The 18628-nt window shown below is 46.3% G+C and overlaps 1 protein-coding gene across 1 annotated transcript; it reads right to left on the bottom strand.

Moving 5' to 3' along the window:
- Positions 1-9648: 9648 nt before the first annotated feature.
- On the bottom strand, positions 9649-17547 carry SELE (selectin E). Its single transcript, XM_064427592.1, has 14 exons — positions 17154-17547; positions 16834-16906; positions 16023-16409; positions 15577-15684; positions 15273-15458; positions 14498-14683; positions 14213-14398; positions 13487-13672; positions 13202-13387; positions 12639-12824; positions 11541-11648; positions 11200-11221; positions 11019-11090; positions 9649-10661 (listed from the first exon to the last, which is right to left on the bottom strand). Exons 2-13 carry the CDS (start codon positions 16868-16870, stop codon positions 11033-11035), a joined length of 1836 nt encoding a protein of 611 aa, XP_064283662.1. The 5' UTR covers positions 16871-16906; positions 17154-17547; the 3' UTR covers positions 9649-10661; positions 11019-11032.
- Positions 17548-18628: the final 1081 nt, after the last annotated feature.

The following is an 18628-nucleotide window of genomic DNA, read 5'->3' as shown; positions in this document are numbered from 1 at the left end:
CCAGGAAGGAATCTCCAGTGTGACATGGCACAGCTTTAATTCCACGACAGGAGCCATAAGAAAGGCTTCAAAACATGGTTCTCTCAAAAAAAAAAAAAAAAAATTTAAAAAATCTTCACTGAGGCACTTTGTGTGGCTCTGAGCAGAAGTAGCAGGACATGAACTCTCCAAGCACACAAAAGAGCTGAATCAACGTCCTGTTGATGCACTCCAGCCAAACAAACTGGTGATGGACAGGACTGTGGGTTCTTGTGTGCCAGGGAAGGATTTACAGTGATACCAAAGGAATTATTTCAGCCCCACGGTGACAATACCCACCCGCTTCCTTATTCTATTTTATTGATCTTGCCCTAAATACATGTGGCTGGAGGAAATGATGCATAAATTACTAACAAGTTAATTTCTTGCTCCGACACAGACTCACAACAGCCCTTTGAAGGGGAACCAGGAAAGACAATGTGTGAAAGGATAAAGGCAATGAGACAAGCTTGGATGTAATAATCCCATGTGAATGATTATTGCTGCAACTAATGTAATCTAATAATGAAGAATTTACACCAGATGTCCCCCAGAATACGCTGGGCAGACTCGGGATTCAGCAGTGGATCCATTTCTAAGGAAACCTTGTTAGGAGGGAAAAAAAAATGCTGCTGTCTGTTCATCAAATGAGATGTTTTAGACCTTTATAGTCAGAGTGGTAAGAAAAGCCTGCCTTGCAAAGCTTCCTGGAAGGGTGTCCAGCAGATCTGATTGTCCATTTGTTTTCAGGTGAAATTGGAGGGGTTTGGTTTGGCCTAGAAAGCTTTTAAAAGTCCAGGAACAGCCTGTTTCAGGGCTGACACCAGGATCTCCCCTGCCTCTCCCTGGAACTCAGAGGGAGCTTCTGGGACTTCAGTCTACAGGAAAAGTGAATAAAGAATGGAGAACCACTTCTTTTTATTTATTTTGAACTTGAATCCCTTCAGGTCTCTCAAGTACATCCTTAAAAGAGTGCTCCATCCCTGTCCTGTTCATCCCTGTCAGCCACTGGGCATTGATTTCCATGGCACGTTTGGCAATCAACCAAACCAGAGACCCAAGACCCTCATGTCCTCTTCATTCAAAAACCACTCTGAGCTAAGTGTAAAAACAGGCACAAGCCACCCTTTTTACCCTCCCTCCTTGCCTCTGCTGCTTATTCATCATCTCTTTGAAGGTATTTTGTACAGGTATTCCAGACACCTCTTCTGTCTGCTTTTTGGGGTTTGAACTGCTGTTCGTAACTCCTCTTTAGTAACCACTGTTATTTAAGTAGCTCTGTGGGATGAGGGGGGAAGGGAAGCTTTAGCAAGATCCAGATCCAGTAAAACACTATATTCAACTTGAAAGATTTGTTTAAGCCCCATTAACTTAATTGGGACTTAACATCTCCTTCATTGGTTGTTCCCAGAGATCTCCACAGTGGACACGTGTGCCACCATCACTGTGTGGTGTGAGCCTGCTGTGACCGTGCCCAAACTGCATCCCCTGTGCTCTCCTGTGATCCCCCTGTGCCAGGTAGCTGGTTAGGGGAGGCTGCTTGTCTGGTGAGATCTGTTTCACGAGGGCTCTCTGCCCCGAGCCTGCGTGCTGCTGCTCTGTCCTAGCAGGCACACAGCTGCTCCAAGGCTTTGCAAACAGTGACACAAACATAGCTGCACTTAGGACTTGCAAACCCTGATTTTGGCCATTTGTGTGTCAGGCATCGCCCGTGCCTAGAAACTACTTGCAAACAGGACCAAAGATCAGGTCTAATTTTAGTAAGCCCTTAGGCTCTGCATCCCCTGACTGGGCTGGCTTTGATGAAACACAATCATAGGATGAAAGAAAGCAAAAACCCAGCTGGCACCTGCTGGGAGGGCGGGGAGAGAGAATCTGGCAGGCAGGAGGTTCCTACAGAGATTGCCAACACTACTACACGTCTGATTTGCTTTTTTGGGCAGCACGGTGAATCCAAAGGTGATCAACATTTGGCTTGGCTGGCCAGACAAGATGTGCCTGCATCAGACACTGCACTCACTCTCCTCTCTCCCTCTGCACCTCTCAGGGCAGCTCCTTCTGCTGTGCTTCACATCTCCAGCCCGTGGGTTTCAGGAGGATTGAGGCTCTGCTGGAGGGAAGCACATCAGTGGGAATAGCTGCTCCCGTCTGGCTGGCTGGGCTGCTCGCTGCCAGACATCTGGACAGCCAATTTCACATTTCAGTCTGCAGCACAGCACAAGGATTGTTGTTAGAGGATATCTTTGAACCTCAGGAAACTTAGTTATCCGTAGGATTTTTAGGACAACAGCTTTATTTACAAGTCAGTGTCACAGAAAGACAAATGTTTAACCAAACTGGCAATGATTTTGTTCTCCAAATACTTTCAGTGAGGAAGAGTGACTCTGAAGTGAGAAAAACCTTTGCTGTTGTCTGAGCAACAAAAGAGGTTAGTAAAGATTCTTGCCTACCCTTTCTCTAGCTCTGGAGTCGTGAAGAAAGCACTACAGCCCAGCTGTGCTCTTGAACCAAAGAGCATTTTGTGTTCTTTTTGCACCACTTTCTTTCTGTAAATACCCAGAGGTCTCAGTGTGCCGTGGAAGATGCAGGTGAGCTGGCTCAATACACTCATCAGCCCCAGTGAGTCAGTGCCCTGCAGCAGCAATCAGGCATCTCCTGCTGTGGCACAGGGCAGGCAGAAGCCCCAGCTCCGGGCTGTGGTAACCCCTGTGAGCTCCCCAAACCCATCCTTTGCCCCCAGTCTCTCTCCAGAGAAGCCCACAGCACCTCATGGGGGCGGTGGGCTGTGGAGAACCTGCACCCTGGGCCCTGCAGCTGGGTTTTAGGGAGGTGGGCTGCCCTGCAGGGCTGTGGGGGTCCCAGCTGTGGGTTTCTCTGGGTCTGGATTGAAGGCCCTTGAGACAGTTGTTCATGTTCAGACTCAGGTGTTTATTATTTATTATCAGTAAAACAGTCTCATCACTGTTACAGCAGCTTTTCATTAGAAGGCACAATCTCTTATTAGAGGCCAACAATCTCTTATTACAAGGTCTTTTAAGACTAAACTATCCAATTAAGAAAGGACACCTAGATTATTTTCCCTTTTAACCCAATAACTGATCCCACAGAGCCCGCAATGTGGAATTTTCTGCCCAGTTACAAAATGCCACCCAAACCCATGAAGAAGACGGAAGAAGAAGCATGAAGAAGAAACCCAGGACAACACCCTGTGCTCTCCATCTTGCTTCCATCCACAGCATACAAAAATCCCAAAACCTAAATTTCTCACCAAGTGATTCACCTACACTACTCTCTATAATCCATTTCACACTTTTGTGGATTCCAGTCAATCTCGAAGTCTAGGAAACCTTCTCCATGGATGAGGGTCAGAGTCAGTGCTCCCCTGGGGGTCAGGGCACCCCAGAGCAGACAGAGAAATATTCCCAGTGCTCTGGGTTTCCACACAGGGCCTTTGTGGGCTGCTGAGGGCATTTCTGTGTCTGCTCTCTGTCACAGGGAATGGAGCTTGCCTGCACCGGAAACCACGCTAGGAAAACATGCAGACCTTGGTGGAAGCTGCAGCAATTAGGTTAATTAAGGGCTGGGGCAGGCCCATATGTTTTCTGATCTGTTGTTTTTTTAGGTCCCCTATTGCACCTGTTCCCACAGCATCCACACAGCCTGGAGGCTTAGGTTTTCCCACTGGAAACACGGGAACAGAAGGATGGCTGGCCCAGATCACAGCAAAGGCCTCTTTTGCCTCCCATCAAGCAGCAGAAAGAGAAAGCAGGGGGGTGACAATAGGACATGTCATTCCCCTGGTACAGGTCCTCTGCTCTTCCTGGGAAGGTCCCAGATCTCTCCTCCAAGGACTTCTGCATCATTCTGTCACCGTCCCTGGAGGGATTTACAAAACGTGTCAATGTGGCACTTTGGGATGTGGTTTAGTGGGAATTGGTACCCAGTTCCTACATCCCTGGTGTGGTTTGGAACATCCTTTCGGACACGGGGTGCCACTGCTCTTCTCTTCAGAGTTAATTTTGGCCATTGAAAAATCTGGGGGAGCCCATTTTCCTAAAATTCCTCCAGATGATTCATCCTTGCACAGTGGATTTCCCTAAGGCAGAATCACTTTCTAGAGGTACATGGAAGCAGGGTGCCTGCTGTTTGCAAGCATCTCCATTGAATAAAGTGAACAACATGAATAAAGTGCTTTTAAAGTCTGTGCAGTCTCCATCACCCATTTCTGCCACAAAATGTCTGACCTGCAGGACTTTCTCCCACTTAGGAGGCAGGGAAGGATGTTATGAGAGTTCATGCACCATTTAATGGGCTGAGAACCAAAATGTGCCCCGTGTGCATGCAAAGAAACAGGAAACAAAAGTGACAAAACAAAAGCTTTGACTGATCATTGTGGGTGTGTGTGTATGTTATTAGCTTTGTCTGGCAGCATTTGAAACACTTTTGTCAGCGACTAAAGGAACCACTTCTGAATTTAATGCAGCCAAACTGGACAAATAGCAGTCTGGAGAAAATGAGGATCTGTGTCTGGTTTCTTTTCAGCAGAGCCCAACACTTGTAAACAGTTGCAGTTACTTTACAGGCTACTTTGTACTCCTGGTACGTTTTTAAAATGCAGATTTTAAACTCAGTTGTAGGATTAGAAGACAGAATAGAAGAACCTCTGCTGCATCTGGTTGTTTCCAGGTGTTGCACTGATCAGAAGTGATCTGCTGTGAAGTAACAGAGATCTTCTCCATGCTCTGACAGTGACCCAGCAGTTCCTCCCTTACCTGCAGAGCTTTTCTCTGCTGCCTTCAGCAGAAATGCAGAGAGGACTGGAGAAGGCCCTTTCTCTCAGGCTTAGGTAGGACTTTCCAGGACAACCCCCAGTGCCCTTCTGCTCAAACTGTACCATTTCCCCACGGGATATCTTGGTTGTTCGTGCAATGACAGCCTTGCACCATGTCTGATTTCCATGTTATCTGGGCTGTTTGCTCTGCCACAAGATGAGGTAAAGCAGGGACATCGCTTTTTCCTGCTGCATTTTCACCTTGGTTGGGGCTAGCCTGAGCTTGATTTCCCAAGATCCTGAAGTGAATTCATCCTGCCTGATTGCAGCCCCTCCTTTCCCAGAAATCATCCTATGGGATAAGCCCAAAGTGTTTCCTATCTCCCCCTTAACCCTTTTCCTTCCACCCAAGTGCTCCATGGCCCAAGGCCTGCTCCGGAGGGCATGAATTCAGTGTGATTCCCTCATCCTGCCCATTCAGAGGCTGTCAAAAGCCAAAAATGACAGCACTGGAGTGCCAGAAGCAAGCAAGTCACCTGCAATTTCACACCTGCCATCGCTGCTTTCATGGCAGCTGGCGAGGCGAGAAGCTGATGAAGGTCCCACTTGGCCCAGGCTGAAAGTCAAAGCAACTGTTGGGCTTTTCAGGGAATGTCCTTCCCTGAAGTAGCAAGGCAGGTAGAAAACCTCCTGGCAGCTGCCCAGGGGCATCTGCTGCCTTGCTTAGGAGGCATTTGTGTTTTTGCACGCTGTCCTGTTCTTGGCAGCAGCTTTCCTGAGCTGGAAAAAGCACTGGCCATCATCAGCTGTGGAAATACTTTCTGGGCTGCAGATTTCTTTCTGTGGAGCCACAGCTGAACTGTATTGGCCAAGTCTGTGTCCCTTCTAAGTGAGGTTTAATAGTGCCAGGTGAGTAGCAAAAGCCATCCAGCAGGTTTTGACACCACTGGTGAATCTAATCTTCAGTTTTGATTGTTTCTTCCTACAGGTGTACAGGAGAGAGGCCAGAAACCAGGCTAGGGAGCTCCACAGGACAACTGTGCAAATGCTGTGACAGTTCTGGGCTCTGGTAGCTGTTTTCCTGCTTTTCACCAAGCTCCTGTTGCCCAGTACCAACAGGAACCTGTCCTGCCTGTGGCTGGGCAAGCCCAGGCTGTATTTCTCATTTGCTGTGAGTTATGGCTCCCAGGGAGCAGCAGACTGTGGGCTTCTCTGTCCCTGACCAAGAGCTCATCACAACCATTTGCTCCTCTGGGTCTGTGTGGGCTGAAGACCCCTCACCAAACACCCACCACCAGCCACACAAGAGCAGGGAGAGGAGCCAGCCCCCTGCAAGAACCAGAGGAATTCAAACAGCAGCAAGACTCAGGACAGAAACCAGACTCACAGAGGCCCAAGAACATTGCATTGCACAGACACTGTGTTTGCAGCCTGGCCTCCTGGCCCTAATATCCTCTGACAGCTCCCAGAGCAGGTTCTGGCCACTGGATCACGACACCAAGTCCTGTGGGAGCTGCTGCTCCAGAGTCCTTCTGCCAGGCCTCAGCGCAGCACGCGAGGAGCTGCAGGGATGGGCAGCCTCCAGAGCTTGGAGCAGTGGCTTATCCTCACAAGAGAAATACTGGCTAAATGCTGGCTCCAACCCAGTCCTTAAAAAGTGGAGTTTTGGAAGGCAGCTTCAGCCAGGCCCAGGTAAATGACTGCTTGTTTGGTGGCTAATGGCTTATGACTGTCTTTGTGTCACCAAAGAAACACTCACCCCAAATCAAACACTGCCTGTCTGAGAAGTTCAGTGGAATTTTGTTTCTAACTCCCCCAGCCTGTCAGCCTGCAGAAATGAAAAATCCGAAGCCACCCCGGGTAGCTGGGTTCATCAGGAATGTGTTAAGTTACGCCACAAAGTCCATCCCCGTGCCAAGCAGCAAACACACAAAGCCGTGAAAGGACATGAGTGCCTCCCAGTTAATGTCACCTTCACAGCTTCCATAGGTCACAGCACAAGCAGACACCAAACAAGATGCCAGGCAGAACACGGAGCCCGCTCTGAACAATGCCATGGGCCCGGGGAGAGATGAGGAATGTAAGGGATGCAGAACAACAGGAAATAAGGAAAGTCCCTCCAGCAAAGGTCCTGTGGCCCGTCAGTGGCCGCTCAGCACTGCGCAGGGAGCAGTGACACAATGGAGTGACTAAAGGCCTGCCTGGCAGCCAGCATTCCCAAGGCCATTGTTGCCAGCACGGGAAGGACACAGATACAAACAAGAGCTGTGTTCCCAGGCACTGGCAGAGACACATCCACTGCAAATGAAATGACTTCCTGAAGCTCCTCAAGGCCTGGATGCACCATGCCATCCTAACTGGGAAATCACATCCTGAGGCAGGAAAAGCTGTGCCAGGAGGGGATAAAGAATCAAGCAACCTGGATGAACACAGGCTGGGTTTTTGCCTGTGTGCTGGACCAACATTAATTAAGAGGATGGATGTAACTTGAGAGTCACTGCAAGGAAGGAGATCCCCGTCAGAGAGTCTTTGTCTGGCCTAAGGGATATATGGGAGAAGTAGAGGATGAATCCCACCCAAATGTGATCTCACTAGAAGAGCATTGCCTCTGGAGGTCACAAGGCTTGGAGAAAGAAGAGGGATAATTTTATAGTCTCTTTTCTGGCAATAAAACCTCTGTAAGATCCCAGGGAGAACTGCTGGAAGCACCAGCTCTGGTCAGGAAAGGAGAAGCTGAACTGCCCTGGGCAGCAGGGTGGGATCCATGCTGGATAAGCAGCTCTCTCCAGAGGATGGCCAAGCACGCAGAGGACAACAACAAGGGCAGGCCAGGGGATCCGTGTGCTGCTTTAGCTCTCAAAACAGCTCCTGCAGGGATTCAGAGCAGGGCGTTCCGGGCTAATCTCTGCGTCCCTCAGGGAACCTGAGGATTACTGCTCTACATCTGCTCCCAGGGTGGGGCCCCACCTTGTCGAGGCAGGGGAAGTGCTGACAGCCACTCTCAGCTCTTTAATCGGGTTGGGACAAACAGCAATGGGCTCTGTCCCCTGTGGGGCAGCACCTTGTGGCATTCACATTCTCTGGAAAAATCCCTTCGCCCAGGGTTTTTCTCCTGGGAAGCTGAGAAGCCTCAGAGAAAAAAGAAAACAATTCTTATCTCAATTGCTTCTCCTGTGTTGTGCTCATGTGGAATGTGTTTGGGGATTGTTCACCCACAGGTGATTGTTTCATTGGGTTCTGCTGTGAGTTGTTTTCACTCTTTGGCCAATCAGGGCCAGGCTGTGTCAGGACTATGGGGAGAGTCACGAGTTTTCATTATTAGCTTTTAGCATTCAGTAAGTATCCTTTCTGTATTCTTTAATATGATATAGTATTATAAAATAATAAATTAGCCTTCTGAGAACATGGAGTCAGATTCATCATTCCTCCCTGCCACAGGGACCCCTGCAAATACAATAGCACCTCTTGACTCCCTCCCTCACAGGCTGATGGCTTCTCTTGACCCTTGGCTGGGGCAGAAATGCCTCTCAGAGTTTGTCTGGCAGCAGCTTCAGAGCTACTTCAATGCAGCTTCCCTGGTGTGGTTTTGGTTTGTTAATTTGAGATCTTGTTAATTTTGAGATTTCTTGGTTAACGTACTAAAGAGCGTGGTGGGTTTGGTGTTGGTTAATTATTAATGTGTTTATTTTTTGTTGTGAGATAGGATTAGGAGAAAGGTAAAGTAGGGTTCAAACTTTAAAAGGATATAAAGAAAAATGTATTAATAGTAATTAAAAGAAAGAGTAATAAGAATTGGAATAAAACCCAACTAGAACAAGGCTCGGTGAGCTCCCTAGAGAAGGGCCCAGCTCCTGTCTGCCCTGACCCAGCTGAAACAGGCCTTATTACTTGTTCCTAAGTCAGGAAAAAAAGAATAAATTCTCAAGTTTCTTTAATCTTTTACATGTGTTTTTTCACAGAAATGTGTCATTTTCTAGCAGCTAAAAGTTTTATATCACTTCTTTAAATGTCTCCCATCCAAAACCATAACACCTGGTTATCTCAGGGGCTGGCAAAGGGTGACCCCAGCAGTGTCTGGCCACCAGTGGCACCTCCCCAGCAGCAGCCATGGCACCGTGTTTGGCTGCAGCCCAGCCCAGGGTGGGTGGAGGTCCCAAGGCAGCAGTCAGAGCTGTCCTTTCAGCTGTAGACCCGTGACAACTCTTTCAACTCCCCAGCAGAGAGGGCTGCAAAAATCCTGGGGTTTGTGCTGTTAGTGATGTACCAAGATCACTGCTTGCTTCTCCTCCTGCTCTTCTCTCCCTCCTGCACCTGCCTGGCCCGGGCACCTGGGACATGGCCCAGGTCCTTCCTCCTCCCTTTCAGACTGGGAATGCTGCTTTGGGATCGGCTCTGGCTGTGCCAGTCCCAGGCAGTCAGCCCCATCTGCTGGCTGCTATGGAAATATGGGAAGCTTCGCAGGAAATTTAGGTTGGATCTTAAGAAAAAGGGTTTTTTTTATTGAAAGAGTGATAAAGTACTGGAATGGTCTGCCCTGGGAGGAGGTGGAGTCACCATCCCTGGATGTGGTTAAAAAAGGATTGGTTGTGGCACTCAGTGCCGTGGTTTAATTGAGCTGATGTTAGGGCATGGGTCAGACTTGATGATCTTAAAGGTCTCTTCCACCCCAGTGCTTCTGTGATTCTCCAGTAATGGACAGCCTTGCTTTTAGCCAGTATTTTCCCTAGCCTCACAATCTTCTGTTGAAGTCAGAAGTCACAGGGCTGACCCAAATAATTTAAATTATTCACGTTTACAAATAGGTAGTGTTAAATTGAAAACATTTTATTTAAAAAATGTTACAAATAGGACAATACATATCAGGTTAAATGAGAGATTTTTAATTTATAATCATAACTTAAACATAAATTAAAAGAGAGTCTCATTTGAAGACTTTTAACAGCTAAAAAAACCCCATACTTTCAATACATAAACATACAAATCTCAATCTTCCATTTCATTTGTAAACATTATGCAGGCATGCAATCCTTACAAACACTTCCAGTTTAGTTTCAAATAAATTCTGATCAACTGATCAACAGCCAAAGACCTACTCAAGAACAAGTATTTTACAACACATGTACAGTTAAGAGCACAGAAATATCCACAGTAAAAGCTGCTCAAATAAATACATATGTATATACACATATTACGGTACAGAATCCCACAGGGATGAGAATTTCAGATCTTCCTGCTGTGTTCAGAAACCAGAGTACACTGTGTAAGCACTATGGTTCCTAGTGCTGTTATATTTTTTTAAAAAGGCATCTAAGTTTTCTGGGATATGCAGCAGAAATCCAAATAATTGCCCATATCACTGCAGGCATATCTATTGACTAGGACATCTGAAAATAAACTGACTTCCACAAACCAGATCAACAGTTTCAAAGCTGCTCAGTGAATATTTTTCCATCCTGATTCTTCTTTTTCTGCAAGCATAACCCCTGTGACTCCAGAGGAAACACTTCCAGCAGGGTAGTAAGTGATGTGAAATAATGCATGACTTCACCTCACCTCGGTACCTTTGAGCGGAGCAGAGGAGGAACCAGCCTCCTTTTTAGGCAGCACTGTTTACTCACCACCTGGACAGGAGATGGCAAGCTCCCAGTTCAGGGTAACTGCATGGCTGAATGTAGGCAGGATTTGGCCACAGGGCCAGAGTTCTGTGTTTGTCTTCAATGGAAATACCAGACAGCTTGAGTTCAAGATTTCTGAATCATACACAAGGTCAATCGTCTTGTCAGCAAAAGGTAAAAACATCTGGACAGCTGCTGATTTGCAGGCAGTTTCATTTTCCAGAAATCTGAGATGTAAGTGAAGGTGGCTGGAATTCCTGCGGAGAGAACAAAATTCCTCCATAAATCAGAAAACTGGCAGAGATTTGTGTTTGCTCTCATCTCAGAGGAATTTTGTATGCAGCAGGTAGCAGAACTGCACAAAAGTGTTCCTAATGCCATTTGCAGCTGGACAGGATGCTAAGCACAACCATCCTTCAGGAGCTGAACAACCAACTACAGCAATAAATCCATCAGTCTTGTTAGGAACTGCCACGCAATGCCAAGATGCATATTAGGTGTCCCAAAGCACATATTGCTGTGTCAGCAACTGTACAGCAATTAGCAGCTCTGATTGATTGCTTGTGTGATTAAAAGGAAGAGAATTTGTGAGTGAAGCCATCACATGTGCTTACCTGAAGCACCTGAGTTAGACATTCTCGCCAGCACTTTGGAAACTACCTTCACTGGCTGTTTCCTGCCAGTTCCTATGAAACAAAATTGAAAAGCACTTTAGTGACAAAGGTTTTTATCAAATGGATTTAGCAAAGTGATGGCAGTGGTTTTTTCATGTTGCTTTTTTGAGACACAACTTACCTGAAAGGAATAAACTTCTTTGCTGCAAGAAGAATAAAAAAAGGTATTAGTATTTCAAGACAAAAGCCCTAATTCTTGTTGTCTAAATATTTGGGGTCGACTATTTTTTTCCTTTTTCAGACGTCCACTCAAAAGCCAAACATGGCATACATGGAGGGTTCTTGAAAACAATTTTGGAATTTATCTAAGTATGGGAATTACCACTTTTTCAACAAGCAAGGTGTAGTGCTCTGGAGGTTTTGGGTTTTTTTGGGGTTTTTTTTGTTTGTTTGTTTGTTTTTTTTCCACTGAAAACTTTTCAGGAAGATAAATAAAGCAGTGGAGCCAGAGCAAGTGCTCACCTTTTCTCCGGAAGCGCCGTGCAAGCCAAAGGAGGAATGATGCTGTGGACAGCAGAGAGGCAGAAGTGGCTGCTATGCCCACAGAGATGTAGCTGGCTTGGTCAGAGGCTGAAAGGATGAAAAGATTTCAGTGAGATCAAGGGGCACAGGTGGTCTTTGAAGCCCTCTCTCCTTCTCCCCTTTCCTTATGCTCTTCAAGAGGAACCAGAAGTGCAGCTTGTAACACTGAAGTTTTCTCTTGCTGAAACAGGATAGTTCCTGTACACAAGGTAAAAAGCTGAATACTAAAAATTACCCCATCCATTGCCAAAATGGCAAGGCAAGAAGCTCCCTACACCAGGGTCTGTTTCTAACTTCCAGCCTTGCACAGCAATTTGTGCTTCTCTTATTTTTAATGTTGCAGTTCATATTTTAACTCCCTGTGTGCTATCTTTCTCTTTGAGTAATCCTGCTGAGATCAATGAAATTATTCAAGGATTTAAATTCTGTTCAAGCAAGTTAAAGTGGAATTGAGCTTTTAGGACCTCAAGCAAAAGCATTCCAGGCAGGCCAGGGGTGCTCCAGCTGAGGGCAGTGACAGAGCTCTTACTGCCTTGAATGAGAAGGCAAGGCTGAGCTTCTGTCCTTTGAAACTGAAGCCTCTGAGAGAAAAGCTCTGTGAGGTCTTTTGGCTGAGGAGTCCATCCAAGAAACAATCACACCAAATCAAAAAACCTATAAAATTTTCCACTAAGGACCAGATTTATGAGTGCAGATTTTCCCACAAGGTTCTGTTTGTCTAGAAATGCTTTTTTTCTCTATTCACATGGAAAAAAGCCCATAGTGAGGAATATTTTGTTTAAAAATCAAACAGAAAGAACTAAAATCTGGTTGCAGGGTTTTTTTATATATAAGAAATCAACATTTTCCACCAAGATCTTTTAGGATTTTCCCCTCTTCTATTTTCAAGCATGAGTGATTTTGTTGGGATTTTGAATTCATGGACTTCTCTACATGTTCTAGCTCACTGGTTGTTATTACCACCACTACCACCCTTCCACACCTCATCTGACTAAAAACACAGTGCCACCTCCCTGTGGCTGCTCACAGGCAAAATACCTTCACATGTGGGCAGGCTGGCACTCCAGTTTCCTGAGTGGCTGCACTGGAGAACACGAGAGCCATTGAGACTCCATCCTTCAAGGCAGCTGAAGTGGCAGGAGGTGTTGTAGGTGAACATCCCAGCCCTGTGGGAGCAATCCATGGAGCCTTTCTCAGGAGAGCTCAGTGGTTCACACTGTATGACTGAAACACAAGAAGATATGGTTATTCCTGCTGTAGAGCAATGAAGTATGCAAGAAAAAAAATCAAGAGGTTCCAAGCAAACAAATAGTGCAATTCCTATATAATTTCCCATGGTTTGCTTGCACAACTAAGGGCTTTCCTGTCTTTGGCTCAGTTTTTTGCACTAGTAGATGTACAATTTATTTGCAAATTTACAAAGATGTACAATAAATTTTCAAATTTATTTTCATTTGACTTTGGGATGGGAGCTGCTCAGAGCCATGAGGCACAGCTGAAAATATTGGAGCAGAGTTTAGTTTGGAGCCAGGGCCCTACAGGAATATGGATTTCTGTGTGTTCCCCAGTGACCAGAAAACTGCAATTTCCAACAGCCTTACCTTTGCACTTGGGCACCGGCTCGGACCACTGTCCCTGTGCCGTGCACTCCGTGCTGGGTGAGCCCTCCAGCACAAACCCCTCGGCGCACTGGAAATCACAGCGGGAGCCGGAGGTGAGCTCTGCAGGAGCGTGGTCACAGCTCACCGAGCCTTCTGCTGGCCGCGGGACAGCCTCGCACCGCACAGCTGCAGCACAGGGAGCACACAGCCATCAGCACAGGAGCTTCAGGACAGCACCACGGCAGGGCTGGCAGCCCTGGGGGCTCGCCGAGCAAAGGAAATTACCTGCACACGTTGGCTGCTGCCTGTCCCAGGCCCCTGAAGAGCCGCACTGCAGTGTAGCTGGTCCTGTCAGGGTAAATCCCTCCTCACAGGTGAACTCGCAGGTGGTTCCCCAGGTGAGCTGCACCGAGGGATGGGAGCAGTTCACAGTCCCGTGGGCAGGCATTTCCAAGGCAGGACAGGTCACAGCTGAAAGGCACAAGAGACAGCACAGAGCTTAGCTTGGAGTAGGTCAGAATGAAAAAACATGCCTCTAGGAGCTGGCAAGAAGACATGCCCTGCCTGGAGCTGTCCCCTACAGAGCCATCATACCTCCCTTCAGTGTCTCACAAACAGAGATTTCAGCAGGTTGCACAGTGCAGCCAGAACCCTTAAATCTGCACCCAAAGCCTACAAGTCATCCTGGGAATGGCTCCAGATTATTCTCCACCCTAGACTGCATAAACTGACACTTGCTCCCATTTGGGGTTAAGGGAATAAAGAATCCCTGCCAGAACACTCCACTGTTATGGCGTGTTATTGTGTGTGTTGGGGACACTGCCCCAGAGCGTTGTTTGTCACCCTGCACTGCTGTTTCCTCACTAATATACGAGGATAAATGACCCCACCTTGGGATCTGCTCAAAAAAAGTGGTGGGGATGAATGCTACTCTTTGATTACAACTGATTGAGAAAGTCTTTTCAGATTCTTTCAGCTTTAATCGATGGCTTCCAACCCAGCAAGTCTTACCTTTGCACTTGGGCACCGGCTCGGACCACTGTCCCTGTGCCGTGCACTCCGTGCTGGGTGAGCCCTCCAGCACAAACCCCTCGGCGCACTGGAAATCACAGCGGGAGCCGGAGGTGAGCTCTGCAGGAGCGTGGTCACAGCTCACCGAGCCTTCTGCTGGCCGCGGGACAGCCTCGCACCGCACAGCTGCAGCACAGGGAGCACACAGCCATCAGCACAGGAGCTTCAGGACAGCACCACGGCAGGGCTGGCAGCCCTGGGGGCTCGCCGAGCAAAGGAAATTACCTGCACACGTTGGCTGCTGCCTGTCCCAGGCCCCTGAAGAGCCGCACTGCAGTGTAGCTGGTCCTGTCAGGGTAAATCCCTCCTCACAGGTGAACTCGCAGGTGGTTCCCCAGGTGAGCTGCACAGAGGGATGGGAGCAGTTCACAGCCCCGTGGGCAGGCATTTCCAAGGCAGGACAGGTCACAGCTGAAAGGCACAAGAGACAGCACAGAGCTTAGCTTGCAACAAACCATTAAAAGTTTTTTTTTTCTTTTCCGAAACTTAGCAACACATCCACTAAACAGGAGCAGATTTAGAAAGGGGTCTACTTTGCCACCATCTCAGAAAGCAGAAGGAGAAATATTTTGAAATGAGAAACTGGGTCTTCAGGCAAGACTGTTAATTCATCTGCAGCTCATGACACCGACTATTTACAATCCAAAATTTCCCTACTTTGCTGAGTGACCTTTGTTGCTTTTATTTGCTTAGAAAAATATCTCATTCTAAGCCAAACACCTTAGAAAATGATTCCTACAGTCAGGAGTAACTGGCCTGTTGAGAGCAGTCTCACAGCTAGGTCATCTCAATTCCCTGTTTCCACCTAAGAGTTGGAAAAGTCTTTCCCTGCAAGGAACAAGGCCAAGAACATTCATCCTACTCATTTCACCTCCTCAGGACCAGAAACCTCTGTGCTGAAATAAAATAGCAGCTACACCACATAATGTGCTACAGAGGCATTGACCCAAGTTCCATTTGTACCTACTGCCTGAGGTGTGCAGTGCAGGTACAAGCTCACCTTTGCATGCTGCAAGGGGGGCAGACCAGATCCCAGAAGAGGTACAGTGGACAGACTCCAGTGCAGTCAGCTCATAGCCCTCCTCACACTGCACTTTGCAGGATGAGTTGTAGCTGAAGTCCCCCAATGGATGGTGGCACTCAAGGCTCCCATGATTAGGTTTCTTTAGTGGATCACAACTCTTAACTTAAAGAAGCACAAGAAGGTACACAGTCAGTCTCTTTGGCTGAGCAGGTAAATCAAGAAGCCAAACTGAACACTAACTAGCATGAATTAGTCAAAAAGCAGGATGAAATAATCTTACCAAACTCGCATTCAGGCCCATAGAAGCCAGGGTTGCAATGGCAGGTGTGGTTGTTGATAGTCTCTATGCATTCTCCATGGCCACTGCAGAGAGATGGGTTGCAAGAAGCTGGAAAAAAAAAAGAATAAAGAAAATTATGAAAGAATCAACAACAGCCACTAAGAAAACCTGCGTAGCACTTTGTTTATCTTTCTGACACTAAACAAGTTCTTTGTATAGCAAAAGAAAATCAGAGGGTTTGGTATTTAGGATTATCCTGTCACTTCACAGCAGAATTTCTGAAATGCACACCTTTTACAGACTAGCTTACAGTAAAAGGATTCTGCTGGCTGGAAACTCCAAGACCACTTGTTCTGAGGTAAATATTAGATGAAGTTAAACAACTCATCCCAGCCACCACCTCAGCTCCCCAGGGTCACACTGGAGTGACCTTTATCACTCTGTACCTGTGTAGCACAAGGCGACCTTCTTCTTCTCACACTGCTCATCATTCCATTTGCCATCATCCTTCCCTCTTTTGATGTAGATCTCAACACAGTCCTCGTTGTTCCCTTTGCCATTTGGCTCCCCTGAAGCCCAGTTTCTTGCTTCTTCTGTCAGTTCCTTGTTAGTTCCAGTCCAGGTCCACACACCATTAACTTTTCTGATTCCAATCCAGTAGTAACCCGGATTGAAGGGTAAGAAGGCATTGAGATGCTTGATTTCCTCCTTGTTCTGGATGGCAACCAGGTTAGTATACTTCTTTCTGCACCACAGCTCTGCTTCCCTGTAGGTCATGTTTGTGTCTGAATAATGGTATGTCCACCCATTCACCCCCTGCAGCACTGTAAGTCCTAGAATGAGAAGATATCCAAAAGTTGGTGTCTGACTTCTCCCCTCCTCTCTCTCTAGAAGAGGACATTTAAGCTCTATAAATACTGCAAATTTGTCAGTATCTGACAAATAAAAACTAGTGGTAATTATTTTATAAACAATCACCTGGCAAGCTTCAAACCAGGCAAGTCAGCTTCAAGTACAGGACTTCAGCCTGTACTTGACTTCTGATCAAACAAAGCTTTGAGACTATAGGAGCCAATTATGGCTTTGACAGGCAAGCAGGGAAAATGTGCCATTGCATCCAGAGGTTCTTCTGTGTGAACACAGCCTCAAGTTAATTAGGGCAGGTTCAAAAATTCTCTTTGATGCTGAGCTCAAAGAGAACAGTCACACTAATATTGCCATACCACCTATTTTCTACACAGAGAAATACACACTTACCATAGGTAAGAAGAGAAAGGAACTGCAAGCAAATCATGTTTCTGAGAGTTTTCTCTATCTTTCAAGCAGATGGCTATGAGAAATCAAAGAAACACATTTGTAAAAAACAAATGAGTCAAAAATCCATATAAACTACTGTCATGCAATTTTTGCTACGTACTTTTATACAAGTAGGATTTCCACAAATTATTCATTTAAAAACTGTTTTTAATATCAAGATACTTTAAAATGTAAGCAGCTTTTAAGGAAGATGAACACAGATTTCCAGTTCTCCTTTAGGTGGGCAGTGAAACAGAATAGCAGAGACCATTTCTACTCACATTTTGTAGCTGCAGTGTCCTGGTGACAGAATTCCTCTGCGCTGCTTTCCAGAGACTGTGGCTAAGTGGATGAACTCAGCCTTGAAAATCAAGTTCAGCTCCAAGTGTCTGGACTCTCAAATGCTCTGCCTTTTATTCCCTCAACCAGCCTGCCCGCCACGAGACGGGAAATTCCGCATGGAAAACAATTTCTTGGAAAATCCCAGGATCTGGGCCTCCCACACGTCAGGACGGATGTTTCCCCTTGCCAGATTAACCCTCCCAGAGAGACACTGTGCTGACAGAGTGCCAAGTGCCACATGACCAACTTTTACTGACAGAAACACACAATTCCAGGATATCAAGGAGGAGGAGAAGGACAATTAGATGGAATTAAATGCATGAATAAGCAGATTCCAATATTTCACCTGGCATAATGTTTTGCAGTAAGGAGGCGTCAGTTCTGATATGTCGGTAGGAAAGGCACCAACACTCCAAGCTGGTTAACCAAGCTGGATAAAAATGGGAACTGCAGCACAGAACAAGCCCTTCCTTATGGATCTCAGCTGTGTAGAGCTCTCATTTGTGGTCAGGTTTGTCAGCCCCAGGATTGCTGAAACTCTTCACAATCCAGGTTCACTTGTAGCAGTCAAGCTTGAAACGTGGACCTTGCTTCGAAGAGTCCTTGGGCCATAATCTTCAATGTCCTGATCTCAACAGAGTTACAGCACCTGAACAGGTGCATAATATAATATAATATAATATAATATAATATAATATAATATAATATAATATAATATAATATGGACAAGGCAATACCCTAGGAATTAATGCACATTTATTGTGTATACCCTAATTAATTATACTGCTGCATAAAGCTTCACTGTTATGGATGGGATTTAATGAGGCTGAACGTGCAAAGGACTCAACAAGTGCTGGCAGCAATAGGAGGGCACAGGGTAGCACCTAATTCATACCTGTAAAGCATACTATGAGTTTATACAGGGCATGTTGGAGCTCTGATTCTGGAGTCTCAGCCTGTTCTTACAGAATAAAAATCAATGGCTTGTGGATTCCAAACTAACATCAATGGTATCACCCAATTTTTTCACAAAAAATAAAGAACTGCCAAATAGCCAAAGATCTCCGCCAATCTAAGAAATTATCTCAGAAAAGAGCATGGAATAAAGAGTATATTCTAAAACAGCCTCAGTTACTAACAAGTCTGGAGAGTTGACTGGAAATTGCAACAAAGTCTTAGGAAGCAAGTCATTTACTGAAGAGACTGAGGATTAAAAACAACTCACTGAATATTTGTAGGCAGAGGAACACTTCCTAGCAGGCGTTCACACCTGCTAGAAAGTGTTCCTCTGCCTACAAATATTCACAGGAACACTTCCTAACAGAGCTAGAAACACAAATGGACAATCAAGAAACTCTGGGAAGCTGAGGTTAGCTTTTGGCTGCTCTGAGCAAGCCTTGCTTAGAAGTACCAG

This window comes from Passer domesticus, chromosome 7 (assembly GCF_036417665.1).
Source record: "Passer domesticus isolate bPasDom1 chromosome 7, bPasDom1.hap1, whole genome shotgun sequence".
Lineage (NCBI taxonomy): Eukaryota > Metazoa > Chordata > Aves > Passeriformes > Passeridae > Passer > Passer domesticus.
This window is presented reverse-complemented; position numbering and strand designations above follow the sequence as displayed.